This window comes from Halichoerus grypus, chromosome 10, assembly GCF_964656455.1.
Source record: "Halichoerus grypus chromosome 10, mHalGry1.hap1.1, whole genome shotgun sequence".
NCBI classification, from domain to species: Eukaryota; Metazoa; Chordata; class Mammalia; order Carnivora; family Phocidae; genus Halichoerus; species Halichoerus grypus.
The window spans coordinates 135,596,225-135,611,630 of NC_135721.1; the positions used below are offsets into that span (position 1 = coordinate 135,596,225).

The window sequence follows — 15,406 nt, forward strand, 5'->3', positions numbered from 1 at the left end:
GGAAGGCCTGTGTGTGTCTGATGGAGGAGGGATGGGTGAGTGAGTGTCTAAGGGAAGAGGGGTGAGTGTCTGATGGAGGCCTGTGTGTGTCTGACGGAGGGAAGTATGAATGCGTGTCTGATGGAGGAGGGGATGAGCGAGTGTCTGATGGGGGAGGGAGTGAGTGTCTGATGGAGGCCTGTGTGTGTCTAATGCAGGGAGTATGAATGAGTGTCTGATGGAGGAGTGTTTCCTGGGGATCCTGGCGGGCACAGAGGCTGCCAGCAGGTTAGAGATTGCAGCTCCCTCGGTGAGGCTGGAAGAGACCTGGCCTCAGCACGCCGGGTGAGCACTGTAGACACCAGTAACAATAGTGCCCCCTGTTTGTGTGCCAGCTCCTGTCTTCAGTGTCCTCCCCCCTCAGAACCCCGGGGGGGCACTGGGGCGGGGACGGCTGGGGACCCGAGGCTCGGGTCGGGGAGGGCATTAGCAGGTGCAGAGCTGGGGCCCGACTCAGCCCCCGTGCCTGTGCGGTGGCCCTCGGTGCTGGTGGGGACGGCGTGGAAACGCGCCCATCTTGTGCAGAGCCAGAGCCTCGGGGACGGTGCGACTGCGTCCTTTGCTCTCGTGCAGCCCACGCGGGCATCTGGTCGGCCACGCACCCTCCGCCCTTCGCCTCCTCCATCCTCTGTTGTTTCCCGTGTTCGCAGCACAGGGTCGGATGTGGGGCATCTGTTCCGTGGAGAGGCGGGAGGGCCCCGTGGGACCAGGGGCACGAGCTGGTGGCGGGACCACGTGTGCACACACTGTCCCGCGGGGTCCCACACCCCTCACCTTGCCCTCGCTGGGTGCTCCAGACCTTCACCTCCCGTTCGAGCCCCCACGGCCTGTCAGCGCACTCCCGGCCCCGGGCCAGTGCTGGTCTCCCCAGGTCTCCTCTGTGCACAGGCGGGGACCAGGCCGGGAGGCGGGCAGGGGCCTCTCTCTACCCTGACACTCCTTTTCCTGCCGCTCCCTCCCTCCCCCCGCAGCGCTGTAATTAGCTGCCACACTCCAGCTTTCTCCGTGGGAAGAGTCAGAAATAGAACGTGTCTTCCCCAGTGGCACCTGCTCCTCACTCCTCGCTCGCTGGGGCGCGTTTCTGAATCGGGAGAGGGAGGAGCCTCCAGGAGGAGCTTGGGAACCCTTGGGGGCTGGAGTGCACCCACGCCCTCCCTGAGGCCACGGCCCCCCCAACCCCCCAGCCCCCCAGCCCAGCCACCTTGGGGCTGTGTCTGCGGGTCCTCTGAGAGCCCCTTGCCACCGAGGAAAGTGAAGATGCTCCGGCCTCATCCCCTGCCCCGGGGCCGCGTAGGGAGAGGGGTCTCCGTGCTCTCATTTGCCGCCTGGTCTCACTGCGTGTGGTCACAGGCGCCGGGCCCTGGGGTCTACGTGGGCGGTAAGACCTGATCACGTTTGCCTCTCTGGGCCTTCATGGTCTCCTCGCCGTCTGTCTCTGACAGTAAGTGGGGTCGTTGTCACTCCTGCTTCTGGAAGCCTCAGCCCACGCAGAGAGCCGAGCCGAGTTGAGCAGCAAGTGGACAGAATGCTGTGGTTTATATATGTAGTCTAAGGGGTACTACCTTGGAGTTTGCATTGTTCTTCCTCCAGAGCCAGGACCTTCCCGGTGCCGTGAACGTTTCCCAGGGCCCTCGGCCACTCGCCGGTCTGGAGCACCCGTCCTTCCTGTCCGACGGGGGTCCTGACCCTGGGAAGGCCGGTGTCTCCTGTTGGTGGGTTCTGCCCTGTCCTTTCTTGGACAGCAGCCTGGAGGGGTCCAGAGAGAGCTTCCCAAGGCACACCTGATCTTGGCATCCCCTCAAGCCCACCCCACCCTTCCCTGCTTCAAACCATCGTATGCCTTCTCAGACTCCTGGAACGAATCCAGACTCCTCACCTGACTCCAGGTTGTGCCCCCACCCAGCTCTCCTGCCCCAGAGATGCTCACACACCTCCATTCAGTCTAAAGAGCATTTGCAGAATTCTTCCTGACCTCAGGACCTTTGCACTTGCTCTTCCTTCCCCTTCTCGCTTAGCAATCCCCACTTACCTGTTGGATCTCAACTCCAGGGGCACCTTCCAGGGAGCCGGCCCTGCCCACGTCAGCCCCCCTACCCTAGGCTTCGTCCTCGTGCTGCATGAGAACAGAGTGAGCATCTCTACCCCAGGAGAGCCTGCAGGCCCGGCACAGGACTGGGTCCCCCTTCTCACCACCCTGTCCCCAGGGCTCCTCGTGTCATGAGTGCTCCCAGAACATGTGATGAAGGAAGGTCGGGTGAACCCAAGGCAGAAGTTCACAGTCTCATGAAGTGGGATCCTGGGTACCGGGTGGCCTCCTGGGTAGGGGTGAGTCTAGACTGACCTCTGGACACGCAGCACTGCCCTCGGGGCCTCCTCCTCCCCTGTCCCCGGTGATTGGGATCCTCTCTCCCGGAAAGAACCACACAGAGCGGCTCGGGTCCTCTGCTCCCGCCTGGACTGTCTCTGCGGGGAGGGCCAGGGAGTGACGGGCCTGCGCTTTGCTCACAGCGGTGTCCCTGACGGCGCTGCGTCCACCCAGAGGACTGCCCGTTCTAGCCGGGGCGGAGGTGGCCTGGGGGCCAGCTGTGCCGTCAGCCCGGCGGCATCTGGGAGGACCCCGCATTGCGGGGCAGGACCCGGCCCGCCTTCATGCGGCCCAGTGGCATAGATCCTGGTGGCGAGCTGTCCACGCTTTTCAGAGACGCAGGAATCGGGTGACGGGCCTTTCTGGGCACTCCACCCGTGGCCAGTTGGCAGCTGACAGGTTGGGTTTTCTTGAGACGATTTTTGAGAACTTACCCTGTGCCAAGCTAGCATTCACAGACACTCGGTGCATTACCTCATTCGGTTCTCACACTTCTGGGGAAGTCTGTGATGGGTTCTCATTTTGGAAGAGAAGACAGGCCTCCAGCAAGAAGAGGCTCGGGGGTGGGGAGGCATTTCCGGTGGGGATTCGGGATACTCTCCAGGTTTGAGGAAATCCATGGCCTCAGTCCTCAGGCGTCGCCGGTCACCAGGCTCTGCCCCCTATAGATTCTCCACAACTCTGCCCAAAGTTCCCTCTTGCACGAAGCCTGCCATGATCACCCCCCTGCCCCCATCTTCAGGCCCCATGTGTGAGCAATTAGGGGACACTGCGGCTAGAGAGGTGTGATCTTCCCGTGGCTGGCCGCCTCCTCGTGCGGGTCTCAGAGGAAAGGGGTCTCCCCGAAACCTTCCGCCCCTGCCCCCGCCTGGTTGCTCAGTCACATGCCCTGTCCTATTTCGTCCGTGGCGTTACACTCCCTGGAATGGTTTTGGTCATTTTTATATGGTTTGTCTACCTTCCTCCTTAGACTCTGAGCTTTCCAGGGCAGGGGGAGCTGGTTCAGCGCCGCGTCCAGGGGCGTGGACCCGCCTGGCACAGAACCACTGCTCCCTGGTCCTTTGCTGAGGGAGTGAGTGAGGGGCATTGGGGATCTTCCGGTGAGGGTGAGGGAGCCTCTGTCCTGGAGCCAGATCTTGCGTGCGCCCCTCCCCCCTCCGGCCCGGGGCAGGTCAGGAGCCTTGGCCCCTGGGTCCCAGCCAGGCCTCGTCGAGGGGCAGGCTCAGGTCCCACCAGACATCAAGACAGCCTGGAAGCAGCCGTCCACAGAGCCAGCGGCACACAAAGCCCGCGACTGTGGTGCGCTCGGCGGGGGTGGGGGTGGGGGGGGGTGGGGGGAGTGGGGGGGGAGCCCTGGGGACGCCCTCGGCTTTGTGCTGGGACAGGGATTGTGAAGAGGAGACAAATATTTCTGGAGGCTGCATCCTCTTTGGGGCAACGTGTGGTGGCCCCAGATTCTGGGCGTTCACAGGCTCAGCCCTGTCGTCTCCGGGGGGCTAACGGGCCGGAAGTGGGACGGCTCCTGGCTCTGACCCAAGGACAACAGTATCAGAGTTACAAGAATCATGAGCGCTTGGCACTAATTTTGGCTAATTATGCCTCTCTCTCCTGACAAGCCTTTTCTTTATTTTATGTATTTGTTTTTGGCTGGATCCTCCGGCTCCTTCAACTCGAAACCCGGCTGGAAAGGCTGGTCCTCTGCCGGGATGGCGCGGGTGGGGCGGGGGAGGGGGGAGGGGGCGGGTGGGGGCGCCCCTCCCTCGGCGGCTGGCTCCGCTGGCGGGAGGCGGCGCTGCCTGTCACTCCCCCTGCCGAGGGCTGCCAGCAAGGCTGCTTGGGACAGGAGCGGGACAGGTGCCGCCCCGGCTGCGGGCGGCGGGCGGCGGTGGCGGAGCTCGGCCTGGGGGGCGTCCCGCCGGGGGGGCTGCGATCGGCAGGTCTGGAAATGAGCCGCACGTCCCGAGGTGGCAGGGGGTCCGCCCCAGGAGCTCCGTGACAGAGAGCGACCTCCGTCCTGTGCAGGATCTTACTGGATTGGCCAGCAAGAGGCCGTGGCCAGGGGTCCCCTCCCCCCCTCCAGCTTTTGGGGACGCGATCTTCGGGGGCGCGCCGGCCACCTCTGCCCCGGCAGACACCGGGCGGAATCTGCAGGCAGCCACCATGGTGCAAAATGTAATTCTAGTGTTTTTCCGCAGACGGCTGAGCCAAAGACCGGCCGTGGAGGAACTGGAGAGAAGAAACATCTTGAAACGTGAGTACTGGGGACCCCTGGCTCCTGCCTCAGGTGGGGAGGCTGGGGGCGGGTTCTGCCCTCACAGCCTGCTCTGCGGTCTGGGCGCTCCCCGAGCCCCGTGAAGTCCGGCGGCAGAAGCAAGCCCTAAAGTTGATGCGCTTGGAAATCTTCCCTTTTAAAATTAAGAGAGAGAGAGAGAAAAAAAGCTCTCCTTGCGGCGTAATTAAAGATATCCCTATTTTCGGGTTATTTAATTAGCCCTGTAGATCTAGGGGAAATGGCTCAGTATCCTCTTTGCATTCTGGGTTTGGAGCAGGTTTCCCTGGCAGTTTGGGAGGGGTTCCTGATGGGCGCAGAGACCACAGGCAAGGTGTGGACAGCGTCAGAGACCCGAGGGCAGGAGCACGTAGCCCTGGGGTGCTACGGCCAGGGCAGATGAAGCCGGCCGCTCCAAGGACCTGGAAACCCCAGGAAACCTGCCCTGGGGCTCACATCTGTGCCATTCCAGGACCGTCCCATCTGGCTCCATGTGGCCTGGGTGTCCCCCAGAGGTCACAGTGCCCACAAACAACCTCCCCAGTACAGAGGACGCCGTGGATGGTTTTGGGGGGTGGTAAAACCCCTTCAAAAGTGTTTCTCGGAGAGTTCTCTGTCCGGCCAGCAGACTTTAGTTTTCAAAACATTTTCTACAAAAGGTGTCCTCGAAAGCCTGGATTTTTAAAGCATTTTCATTCTTTTTCCTCTTTACGTGGTGAACACTACAGATATTCTGTGAGTTTGGTTTTTTATTCTGTGAGCTCTTCCCGAAGTTGGGGCAGCGCCTGAGCAGACGCTCTGCCCGAAAGCCGGTGGATGGCAGAGCCCCCTGCTGGTCCTGGCTGGTCCCTGTCCCCTCCCCCGGCCCCTCTCCTGCCTGAGCGGATCCCTCCGTCAGGGACGGTGGGACATAATTCATCCTAAGGGAAGGGATTCCGTGTTTTTGTTGTCAGACTTAAGATGTGGCCCCTCCTCTTCTGTGTTGTGTGAACTTGGTCTTGTCTGAGGATTTAAAGAGAACCTTTCGTGGACTCTACCTGCTTGATCCAGGAGACAGAAGAGTCAAGCTATTTCAGTCACCAAGTATTTGAATGTTTAAAAATTCCACCACTCATTTATAAAGCAATTTATAAATCACAGATGCCCCCAAAACGCAGCCCAGGAGTTGGTGGGCCGGCTGGAGCAGAGGGGTCTGCTGCCCCAGAGGGCGGCGGGGCTTCCCCGTGAGCCGGCTCGGCTCTGCGTGGCTCTCGGCCCCACTCCTGGGGATGCCACGTCCCCGCGCCAGTAAGCGCCTCCAATTGTATTAGTCTTTGCAAATAAACGTCAGAGCCTTAAAAATAGGACTGGTGCTTGGTGAATGGAGGTGCAGAGTGGATACCTGGGACGGATGCACTCGTGTGCAGTGCACGGAAGGGGAGAGCGGGTTTCCTCCGCACTGGCCACGGCGGTCCCTTCCACACTCTTGAGCCACTCGGGTGCGTCCCTAGCTCAGGAGCTTCTCAAGTGCCCCGAGTGGGAGTATCTGCGAATTTTCTTGCTAGTTCTCAGTGGGCAAATGTTCTGTTCTGTTCTGTGGAGCTGAGAATAGAGTAGCCGTGCGTGGTCCAGCGTAGAACAGCAGCATCACAGGCCCGACACAGGCTTCAAGCCCTCCTGCTCCAGGGCCTTTTCTGCCTATAATTAATCCTTAGAATGTTGTCACATCGCATCTGCTCATCTGCACGTGGGGGCTCACAACTCACTGCGATCAGGTCTGATGGACACTCGGAACTCGGCTTGGGGGTCATTTGTGGATAAGACCGTGGCCCCTTTGCAGGTGACGACCCCAAACCCGATGCCCCCACGTTAGACCCACGCTGTGCCCGCCGCGGTACTCGGGGCTTGCTTATGCACCTGCGCTGAATCGTTACAACAGAGCGGTGTGGTGTGGCACCGCTCTCCCCACTGGCCTGGTAAGGAAGCTAACTGAAGGAGTAATACAGCTTTTTGACGTGAATCTTGGCAAGGAGATAGAGCCAAAGGTTGCCCAGCTCCACGGGCTGTGTTCTAACCCCTGCATTAGAAGCAACAGTGCATCTCTGATGATTTACAGAAGACTCGAATGTGGCTTCCAAGCCGCTGGCTCTGTTTCTAGAACATCTGGGTATGGGGGCTGTGGTCATGGACCCCTTGGTTTGTATAAGGCACAGCGTGTTCTGGGTCTGGGAATCGAAGGTCCACAAACCCATAGCTAGGTGTTGCTCGGAGAGAACCCGTGGGCTCAAGCTTTGGGGAAGGACTTTTTGGGGTTGGCGCCCAACAGAGCAGCTGCCCCAGAGGGGCCCCTGCTGGCCACCTCTCCAAAGCACCTGCGCACTCATGTGACCTTGGTAATGACACTGTTGGTGATTAAAGACAAAGATCTGGTTTTGTTTTTTCACATGGAGGCTGCACTTGGCCTTTGTCTGGGGCCTGTTTTTTAAGAAACCTGAAGAATTAGCATCATGTCATCACTGAAATCCCTCATGGTTGGCCTTATATGATACTTCCACAATTTTTTCTTGATTGTCTCATCAACTTTCTGCAGAGAGCTTCGTGTGGTTTCTCCCGCTTTATCACTTGGATTAGGAACCAGGAACATAAAAGGGCTTCATTTACTTTTTAAAACATTCAAATGCAAGATTAAGTCTTTATTTTAAAAAAAGTTACTGAAGAGTACCGTACATCTAACACCCGTGAACCCAATTCCCCAAATGCACAAATGTGTGGAATGGTGTGAGTCAAGGCGGATGCTGTGAGATTATGTGAAGTGCAAGCAGCACGGCCCCCCCTTTCTCAAACAAGCCGTGTTTCTAGGAGTCTGTGCCAGCAGATGAGCCTCCCTTCCCAGGAATGGAGCTTCCTACAGCCTGGGACCTGAGGCTTTATTTAGCAACCGAGAGCGCCAGAAATAGGACATCCATTATCTCGTATCCCAGGGCAAAGCCTGCATTTTACACCACGGCTCTGACTTCTCTATTTTTAGCTCCCGCCTGTAGGTATGAGCACAGCTTGAATGTTAATAGTCACAACTCAGCGGCAAAGCCGAGTTTAGTGAAGCACTGAGGCTCCCTTAAAAGGCTCTGCCATCTAAGTGAGCTCGCTCCTGCGGGAGAGAGTCAGCTGGGTGCATGGTATCTTTAGATGTGAAATATGCCCTGAAAGTATAAATTCCAGGCAAGCGTATGTTGCCCAGAGTCTGGAGAAGGGTGTTCCTTATGTATGTTGGTTGGCTGAAAGTCTGTATGTATACCTACTAAGCAGAAGGCAAAAAAAAGCAGTGACAGTATATTAATATTCATATATGATACTCGTATGTGGTACATATTAGTAGTCACGGACGTGCACGTTTACTTACCCTACTAAAAGTATTTGTGCGAGTCATCTATACTCCTGGACGTAAATATACAGACAGAGGGTAGATATTTGGTTGGGGCGGAGGGAGGGAGGGAGGGCTGCTTCCTGTTTCTCCTGCAAGTAAATTTGCGCAGCTGAGTTTTTGTGCTGAGTCCGGCACAGAGAAAGCCGAGGAGAGGGGCTGGAACGTGGGCGAAGCGTCTCTTGGTACCAGTGTTTCCGTATGGCAGTGAGACCACGGTCTGAGCGTGGCCAGCCAAGTGGAGGAAGACCAGCCGTGACATGGGGTGTCCCTGATAGCCTGCCTCAGCCACCAGAAACACAGAGGCTGGGAGCTCACTTCCCCGCCAAAAGGATGAGAGTCTCAACCCGTTTTTCTTTCTTTTTTTTCTTTCTGTTTTAATCTTTCACAGAAAGGAATGATCAGACAGAGCAGGAAGAAAGAAGAGAAATCAAGCAAAGATTGACAAGAAAGGTACTATGATTTCAGTGTCTTATCCCTGGATCTTGAGGGACAGGTGACAGGTGCACTGGTGGGGAGAGGGCGGGTGACGCAGGGCCTCACTGTGTTGCTCAGTGACGTTTTCCTGGACAGCAGCGAATTCGCTCCCCAGACGCTGGGAAGGTGGCACCTCTGTCTGCCCCGGTGTCGCCCTCTGCGCCCCGGGTTGGGGGGGGAAGCAGCTTGTGTGGCAGGTCAGGCCCGATGACATTTCCACGGATCCCCAGGGAGCCGGACGGTGACTGGGCATCACCTCCGTGTACCTGAGATCTTCACACACAGCATAGGAAGAGCATCCCTGGGTGTCAGCATTCGCTTACCTTTTGGGCTCCTTGGTACCTTCAGCTTGTCCAGAAGCTCCAATTGCAGAAGTTTTATTGGCCTCCAGGGTTTGGTGTGGGACTCTCGGGGTGAAGGTGGGACCGGCCACGGCCAGCCTAGGTCGCAGCCCCGCGAGCCGGTCCGGTCTCCGTGCTCCGGAGTAAGGACGGGCAGGGGATCTCCCCCCGCCGGAGGTGAACAGCGTCCTTCCTGAGGCTGACTTAGGGGTACTGCTCCAGGAAGCATCCTCCCTCCCCCGACCTTTGATTTGGGCTCATCTCAGGGGAGTCGGGGCAAGTGTCTGCTGCCATCAGACGCGTCCCCTGAGTTTCCTCAGCGAGCTTCCCCCGAGCCTGGGCCGTGGGCGCAGAAGTGCCGGGGGCTGGAATTCAGCTCTGCCTGCGGGCGCTTGCTGGCCTCCGCGGTGTGTCTCCCAGTTCCCGAGTGTCCGCGTCCCTGTAGACACGTGCTGTCCGCCCGAGTCCTCGAGGACGCTGGTGTGGCTGCGGGCGGCTCACGGGCCATCTCTGATTTCAGCTGAATCAGAGACCCACGGTGGATGAACTGCGGGACAGGAAGATTCTGATCCGATTCAGCGATTACGTGGAAGTGGCCAAAGCTCAGGACTATGACAGACGGGCAGACAAACCCTGGACGCGACTGTCCGCGGCCGACAAGGTACAGACGGCGCCACCGTGCTGGGCGGGGGTGGGGGGGCGGCACCACGACGGGCCAGCCAGTTTGTTCCTGGACCCGGGGCGGGCGGGGGTGGGTGCCAGCGGATATCGAAATTGCGGCTGTGCTTTGCCCCAATGTCCGCTTCACAAAGGTGACCCGGGCTCATGGCTGTGGCAGCTGGGGACAGTTTTGCCCTTGGCGGTGTCTGGAGACATGTTTGGTGTCAGAAATGGGGGGTAGTGGGGGGAGCCCAGGGATGCCACTGAACGCCCCGTGATGCACAGGACGGCCCCACCCCAGGATGAGCCAGTCCCCGGCATCAGGAGTGTGGGAGCGGAGAAACTCCGGTGGAAAAGAGGCAGAGGACGGAGCTTGAGCAGAGTCGCTGCAGTGACGCGGGTGCAGGAGGCCGAGGCAGGCGGGAAGGCTCGGCAGTGTAGACAGAGGCGGCTCTGGATCCGTCCCCACCGCTCTGGTGTGCGGCGTCTCCGGGGGGCCTCCAGAGCAGCCTGAAGGGACTGGTGTGGGGCGCGGGGAGGGAGCAAGGAAGCGGCGGGTCCCAGAGGCTGTGGGGGAAGCAGGGGGGCCGAGTGAGCCCTCCCCCAGCCTCACTCTGCCGGGCAGAATCTCTAAATCCGGCCCGTCCAGCATCGCTTCACGTAAGGCCCAGAAAATCCCCGTGGGAGGCGGGCCTGTCCCGGGTCACACGTGTGGACACGCTGAAATTCCCGACTCGGAGCCTCTCCCCGTCCTCAGCCGGCCCGGAGGGCTCCTCCGAGGGAGCGCAGGGTCCCCGTGGGCCGGGGACAGGTCTGGGGCACTGCGATGCTGTTTGTCACGGGACACAGAGCCGTACCCCGTGCCCGAACGAGAACAGCGTCCACATGAGCTCCCTGCAGAATTCCGAGTTCACCCCAAGCCGAACTGGCCGCATTACTGTGCTGTTCCTGCTCCGTCAGGCGGCTCAGCGTGTGCTCAGTGCGGGGTGGTGTGCCCCGGGGGTGCGGGCGGCCTCACCGGCCTGTCGGGGACACGGCGGGGGACGGGCTGGGGACGCCTGCAGCCGAGCTCAGAGGCTGTGCTGGGCCCAACCGTGTGTCGTCGTCTTCTGTAGAAATAGGTTACAGCACGACGGAACTCGGCAAAGATTAGGAACTACTGTTCATCCACGACCTGGGTGCTGACTTCCTGTGCTCATTTGTTAACGTCCCGTTCTTGAATTTCAGGCAGCCATTCGCAAGGAGCTCAACGAATACAAGAGTAACGAGATGGAGGTACACGCATCGAGCAAGCATCTGACAAGGTCGGGTTTCTGTGGGTGTGGCTTTCGTGGTACTTACCGCGTGTTTCTTTAAAACGAAAGGAAAGACAAAGACCCGCGGGTCCGAGTGAACGAATTCAGCGTCTCTGCAGAGAGCCGGACGGAGCTCGCGGCTGCCCGGCGGCGGCTTCGCAGGGGCGCGGGGAGGCGGGCTGCAGAGCCACGTTACTGGGTCCGGGGCTTCAGGAGGTCGTGCGCAGTGAACGTGACCTGCCCGCCCGTCGGCCGCCCCTCCTGGAGTGTCCGGACCTCCCGTTTCAGAACCCCACCCGTCTGTGCCAACAGGACGCCTCCAAGCCCCTTCCAGTTACCCGTTCCCGTCTTCCCTGCATTTAGCTTCGCATCTTTAACACAAGCTGATGCTTCCCCCAGACTCAAATACTGGAGTCCCTACGGCGTGCCAGGGGTCATGCCAGGGGTCATGCCGGGCGTGGAGACAGCAGCGAGGCGTTAGGTAAAGGGGGCCCCCGCTCCGGGGAGCCTCTGTTGCGGTGGGGACACATCGGCCGTGTTCCAGCACCAAGCCGTCCTGTCCTCGTCGTGGGGAATGTGTGCTGTGGACGTGGTGTCCACAGATGCCGCGGGGCCTCTGGAGGGGGCGGCGGGGGAAGGACTGGCTTCCCCTTGCTTATTGGGAGGGATGTTCTTTCCTCGGCCCTTTGTCACGTCTCCCTTGGCCTAGAGACGCTGAAGCCCCAAATACTGAGAAAATGGAAATCCTGAGTATGGATACTGCCTTAAACTAAAAGAGCAGATTCCTTTCCTTTTCTGGTTTGTCCCGAAGTGGCCACTGTGGTGGTGGTTTAGGAGAATAACTCTGTAAGGTCGGTGTGGATGTGGGGCAGAACCAGGTGTATGGGGTTCCATCCTCCAGGACGGTTTCGGGTGAATATATTAAGGGAGGAAGAGGAGGTCGTAAGAGCAGGAGAAAATGATTGCAAATAAACAGTTTAGAAGTTGTTAAGGTTTCCCCCGTGACTGGCATATGTTTGGGCAGGAATAGATCATCTTAGTTTCAATTATCCAAAACACTCAAAAATGTTTAGGAAATTAACATTGTCCAGTAAAACATTTAAAGCTATTTTTCATGTTTACCATGTTAAGAAGGATAGAATGGTTACATAGTGTTACGTGTGTTAATGTCAAAATATTGAATACGTTTTCCCATTACACATTATTAAGAGTTGTTTACTGAAGATATACATCTTCTCTCATAAGTCCTTAATACCTTTCTTAGATGATAGAATTTTAAGAGCTGGCCCAATACTTGGACATCAGGAAATAATTCTTAAGGTCTTTATACCACATTTTAGCACTTAATATCAGTTTTTAAAAGAACAATATTTTTAGTCACCTGAGACTTTGTTAAATGTATTACATGTTACCACAAACACATTACCAACTTACAAAAACAAAACAAAACGGTAACTCTAATATCCAAAAGTTTGTTTTATTAATTGATTCATTACTTCTCCTGATTTTCGCAAAGCCTTGGCCTTGCACACTTCAAGAGCTTAACCAGCAGCTTTCGGACTGAGTTTTAGGCAGAATTCAGCCTATCGTTCCTTTTGGGGTCCAGCGCAGGCCCGGGAGCCGGGAGCCCTCGGAGGCCTCCTCTGCCTGAAGCAAAGCGGGCCCCTCCTTCTGTTTTCCATCTTGGCTCCCTGAGCAACTTTCAATAGCCACGCATTTATTTGTGGGAGGTTTTGACTATTTTAACTTAGGAATGTATGACCTTACACTCTTTGTCTTTTTATAATTCCTAGATTCCACAGGCCATAGAGATTTTCTTCTGAGAAGAATTTGTGTTTAATTTTTGATACCAACACTGAACATTCATCAGGGAACTTTCCTGAAGTTCGGCTCATGACTCCCTGCCTCGTCAGCGAGAGGAGCGGGCTCACTGAGGCAGGTGAAGTCTGGGCTGTGCTCACCTGTACGAGGGGAACCCAGAGGACGCCCTTCGCTCTCTGGTGTCTGCAGAGTGGAAACTGTTGGGCCCAGTGGAGACCCAGAGTCGCTCTCCCAGAAGAAAACGGTCATTTGCCTTTGAACCCGGTTTTACAGTTCTGCGGTAAAACAGAGGCCGGGGGACGTGCATGCGCGGGCGCACCTCGGGCCTCTGACGCGGACCTGCGGCGCAGCGGCGTTCGGGATGCTGTTGGAAAAGACATTTTTATTCTGATCACAGTTAATTTGAGAACTCTTTAAGTTCATGTTCCACAAAATTATTGACTGTATTATACTTTTCTTTTTTTTTTTTATATAATGTCTAACAAAAAATACAGCTGCAACATTTTGATTCCTGTTAATTTTGTTCTTTAATTAAATGACTACTTATTGCAGGAAATGAACCTGGGTTTTACGTTTTTTTGGAGTTGGGAGGAGAGCGGAGATCTGTGAAATAAGTAGAGTTTTAGTCCTTTCGAGCCATCAGATCCAAACACATAAGAGTATTCCAACTTTTTGTGTGTTTTGTTTTGTAAATTCTGTTAGTACCTGTGGTTTGTGCCTTAGAAAATCAGATTATCTTTTTCAAGTTAATTTAACTTCATGTATCATTGAGTAATGAACCCAGAGATAAGCAACAACTTGGTGGAAAACTCTACCACGGTGAAAATTAGGCCGTCTTTGAGTATTTTTAGGTTTACACTTGCAAACATTATGGAAAACTCTGTTATAAGAGACAAAGGTTTAGATGGAGTGGAGATTACGAAGAGGACATTTACCCTAGCACAAAGGTAAAACTTAATGTTGGCACAAAGGGGGAAAATAAATTAAAAAAAATAATGTTCCCCGAAAGGTATTTTTACTTGGCCTTTGAATAAGCGTCCTCACAGGTGAGCCCGCCCGCCCGCCCGCCCGCCCGCCCGCCCGGTACGTGGTGAGGCAGGAAGCCCAGTGGCTGGGAGCCTGACTTTAGGAGCTTGCAGACCCTGTTGCTTAAATCCCAGCTCTGCGCTATTCACCAAGATACTTCTTTTCTCTCTAGGAAGATCATCTCTCTCAAAATATTGCTGTAACTTCTAAAGGAGATGAGTGCGACCAACACGTTCTACGCCTCCATAACATTAGCCGCTGGTGGGGCTGCCAGGAGCCCCTGGGGCTGGGGCACGTCCTCTGTGACCCCTCACTGCACAGCTGCCTCACGGCTTTCCACGACCTTTCCTGCTCAACTTCTTTAAGACTGAAGTGGGTCAGGAGCCCATGGAAACTGCTCAACCCTCGTGGCAGCACTTTGTCCTGAGGGACTTGTGATCAAGCCTAGATGCTAGCCAACGTGCCGTCGGTTAGATGAATTAGACTCTCTGAAAGAAATCCCCGTTATGGCGGGAAAGTTCCAAGTCTACCACTTCCTTGCTGTGCAGAACTGCATCACTTCTCTGAGCCTCCATTTCTTCGTCTATGAAATGAGATGATGTCTAAAGCTTTTCTAACTCGAAGCCAGTTCTTTATAAGCATTTGTGTGTATGCTTATATATTGTGTATTTAATATATAGTCTATTCATAACCCATTATTTGCAGCCAACCTCCAGAAAACTTTAATTTTTTTTTCCTATTCTAAACTACATTTTAGCAGCTCCATATTTTGTTTTATTCAGTTTAAAATATTAAGTGGGAGCCCAAATTATGTAAAAGTAAGATTTCAATCTCCTTCACATAGAAATATCAATGCACTTACTATGAAACAAAGAAAGGAAAAAGGTGCTTTTTTCGAAACTATGCTGGCCCCCAAGGCAGAAAGGAACAGTACTGCTTGGAAGATGGGCCCCTGGTTAGAGGTAACTTGGCAGATAGGACACATTTTCAGGTTTTTTGCCCAAGTAAAGTTCCATAACTAATGGATAAATAAAATTCAAAATGAAAATAAGGTACAGGAGACCCAGTGGAGGGTTTGGTTTGGTTCAGGCTTAAGGGTTCTAAGATCTCATAAGACCAGAAGACATTTTCATTGCAACCAAAATTTTTAGCAACAGTATCTAACTTCTCTATTGTATTTTTATTAATCATAAACTATTCCTTTAAGTTGTGTTTCCGTATTTCACGTTCTTACCCAGTATTACAGAAGTCGAGAGAGCAACTGAAACTGTGAATCAGGTGTGTTCGCTCCGCACCTACTAGGTACGCCGAATCCTGCCCTGAGGAAGGCTCTCTTGGGCATCTCGAATGTCCCTCACCCTAGTTGGAGGAACAAAATTAAAAAGCAGCTTTTAAATCTCATGGTATGGGTGATACACATGCTTGTGTATATACATTTACATATGTTCTATAAATTTGAAGAGAAAGTGTATATACTTAAGAGCCTGAAGACTTAGAAAAAACCGATTCTGCTGCCTCCCTATTCAGTAACAGTCACAATGTCTGAATTACCACAATTCTTCACCACCAAGAGTCATTAGGTTTTTATGCATTAACTTCACAAATCATTTGTTCCCATTTCCACAAAATAAACTATGATTAACTATTAAAGTAACAGTGAATATTGTCATTAAAGAAATTCTGTTTTTAAGGAGTTTAAAAGATTTAAAAACC

The 15,406-nt window shown here is 54.9% G+C and overlaps 1 protein-coding gene across 2 annotated transcripts in view; it reads left to right on the forward strand.

Moving 5' to 3' along the window:
* PHACTR3 (phosphatase and actin regulator 3) overlaps window positions 1-13,227 on the forward strand; it is a 215,116-nt gene extending 201,889 nt beyond the window's left edge. For both annotated transcript variants that reach the window (XM_078057341.1, XM_078057342.1), the window contains exons 9-13: window positions 4,600-4,655; window positions 8,465-8,526; window positions 9,412-9,552; window positions 10,779-10,855; window positions 12,640-13,227. In XM_078057341.1, coding sequence (XP_077913467.1) covers window positions 4,600-4,655; window positions 8,465-8,526; window positions 9,412-9,552; window positions 10,779-10,855; window positions 12,640-12,655 — 352 coding nt within the window. In that variant the 3' untranslated portion in view covers window positions 12,656-13,227. The remainder of the gene's footprint in view (window positions 1-4,599; window positions 4,656-8,464; window positions 8,527-9,411; window positions 9,553-10,778; window positions 10,856-12,639) is intronic.
* The last annotated feature ends 2,179 nt before the right edge of the window (window positions 13,228-15,406 follow it).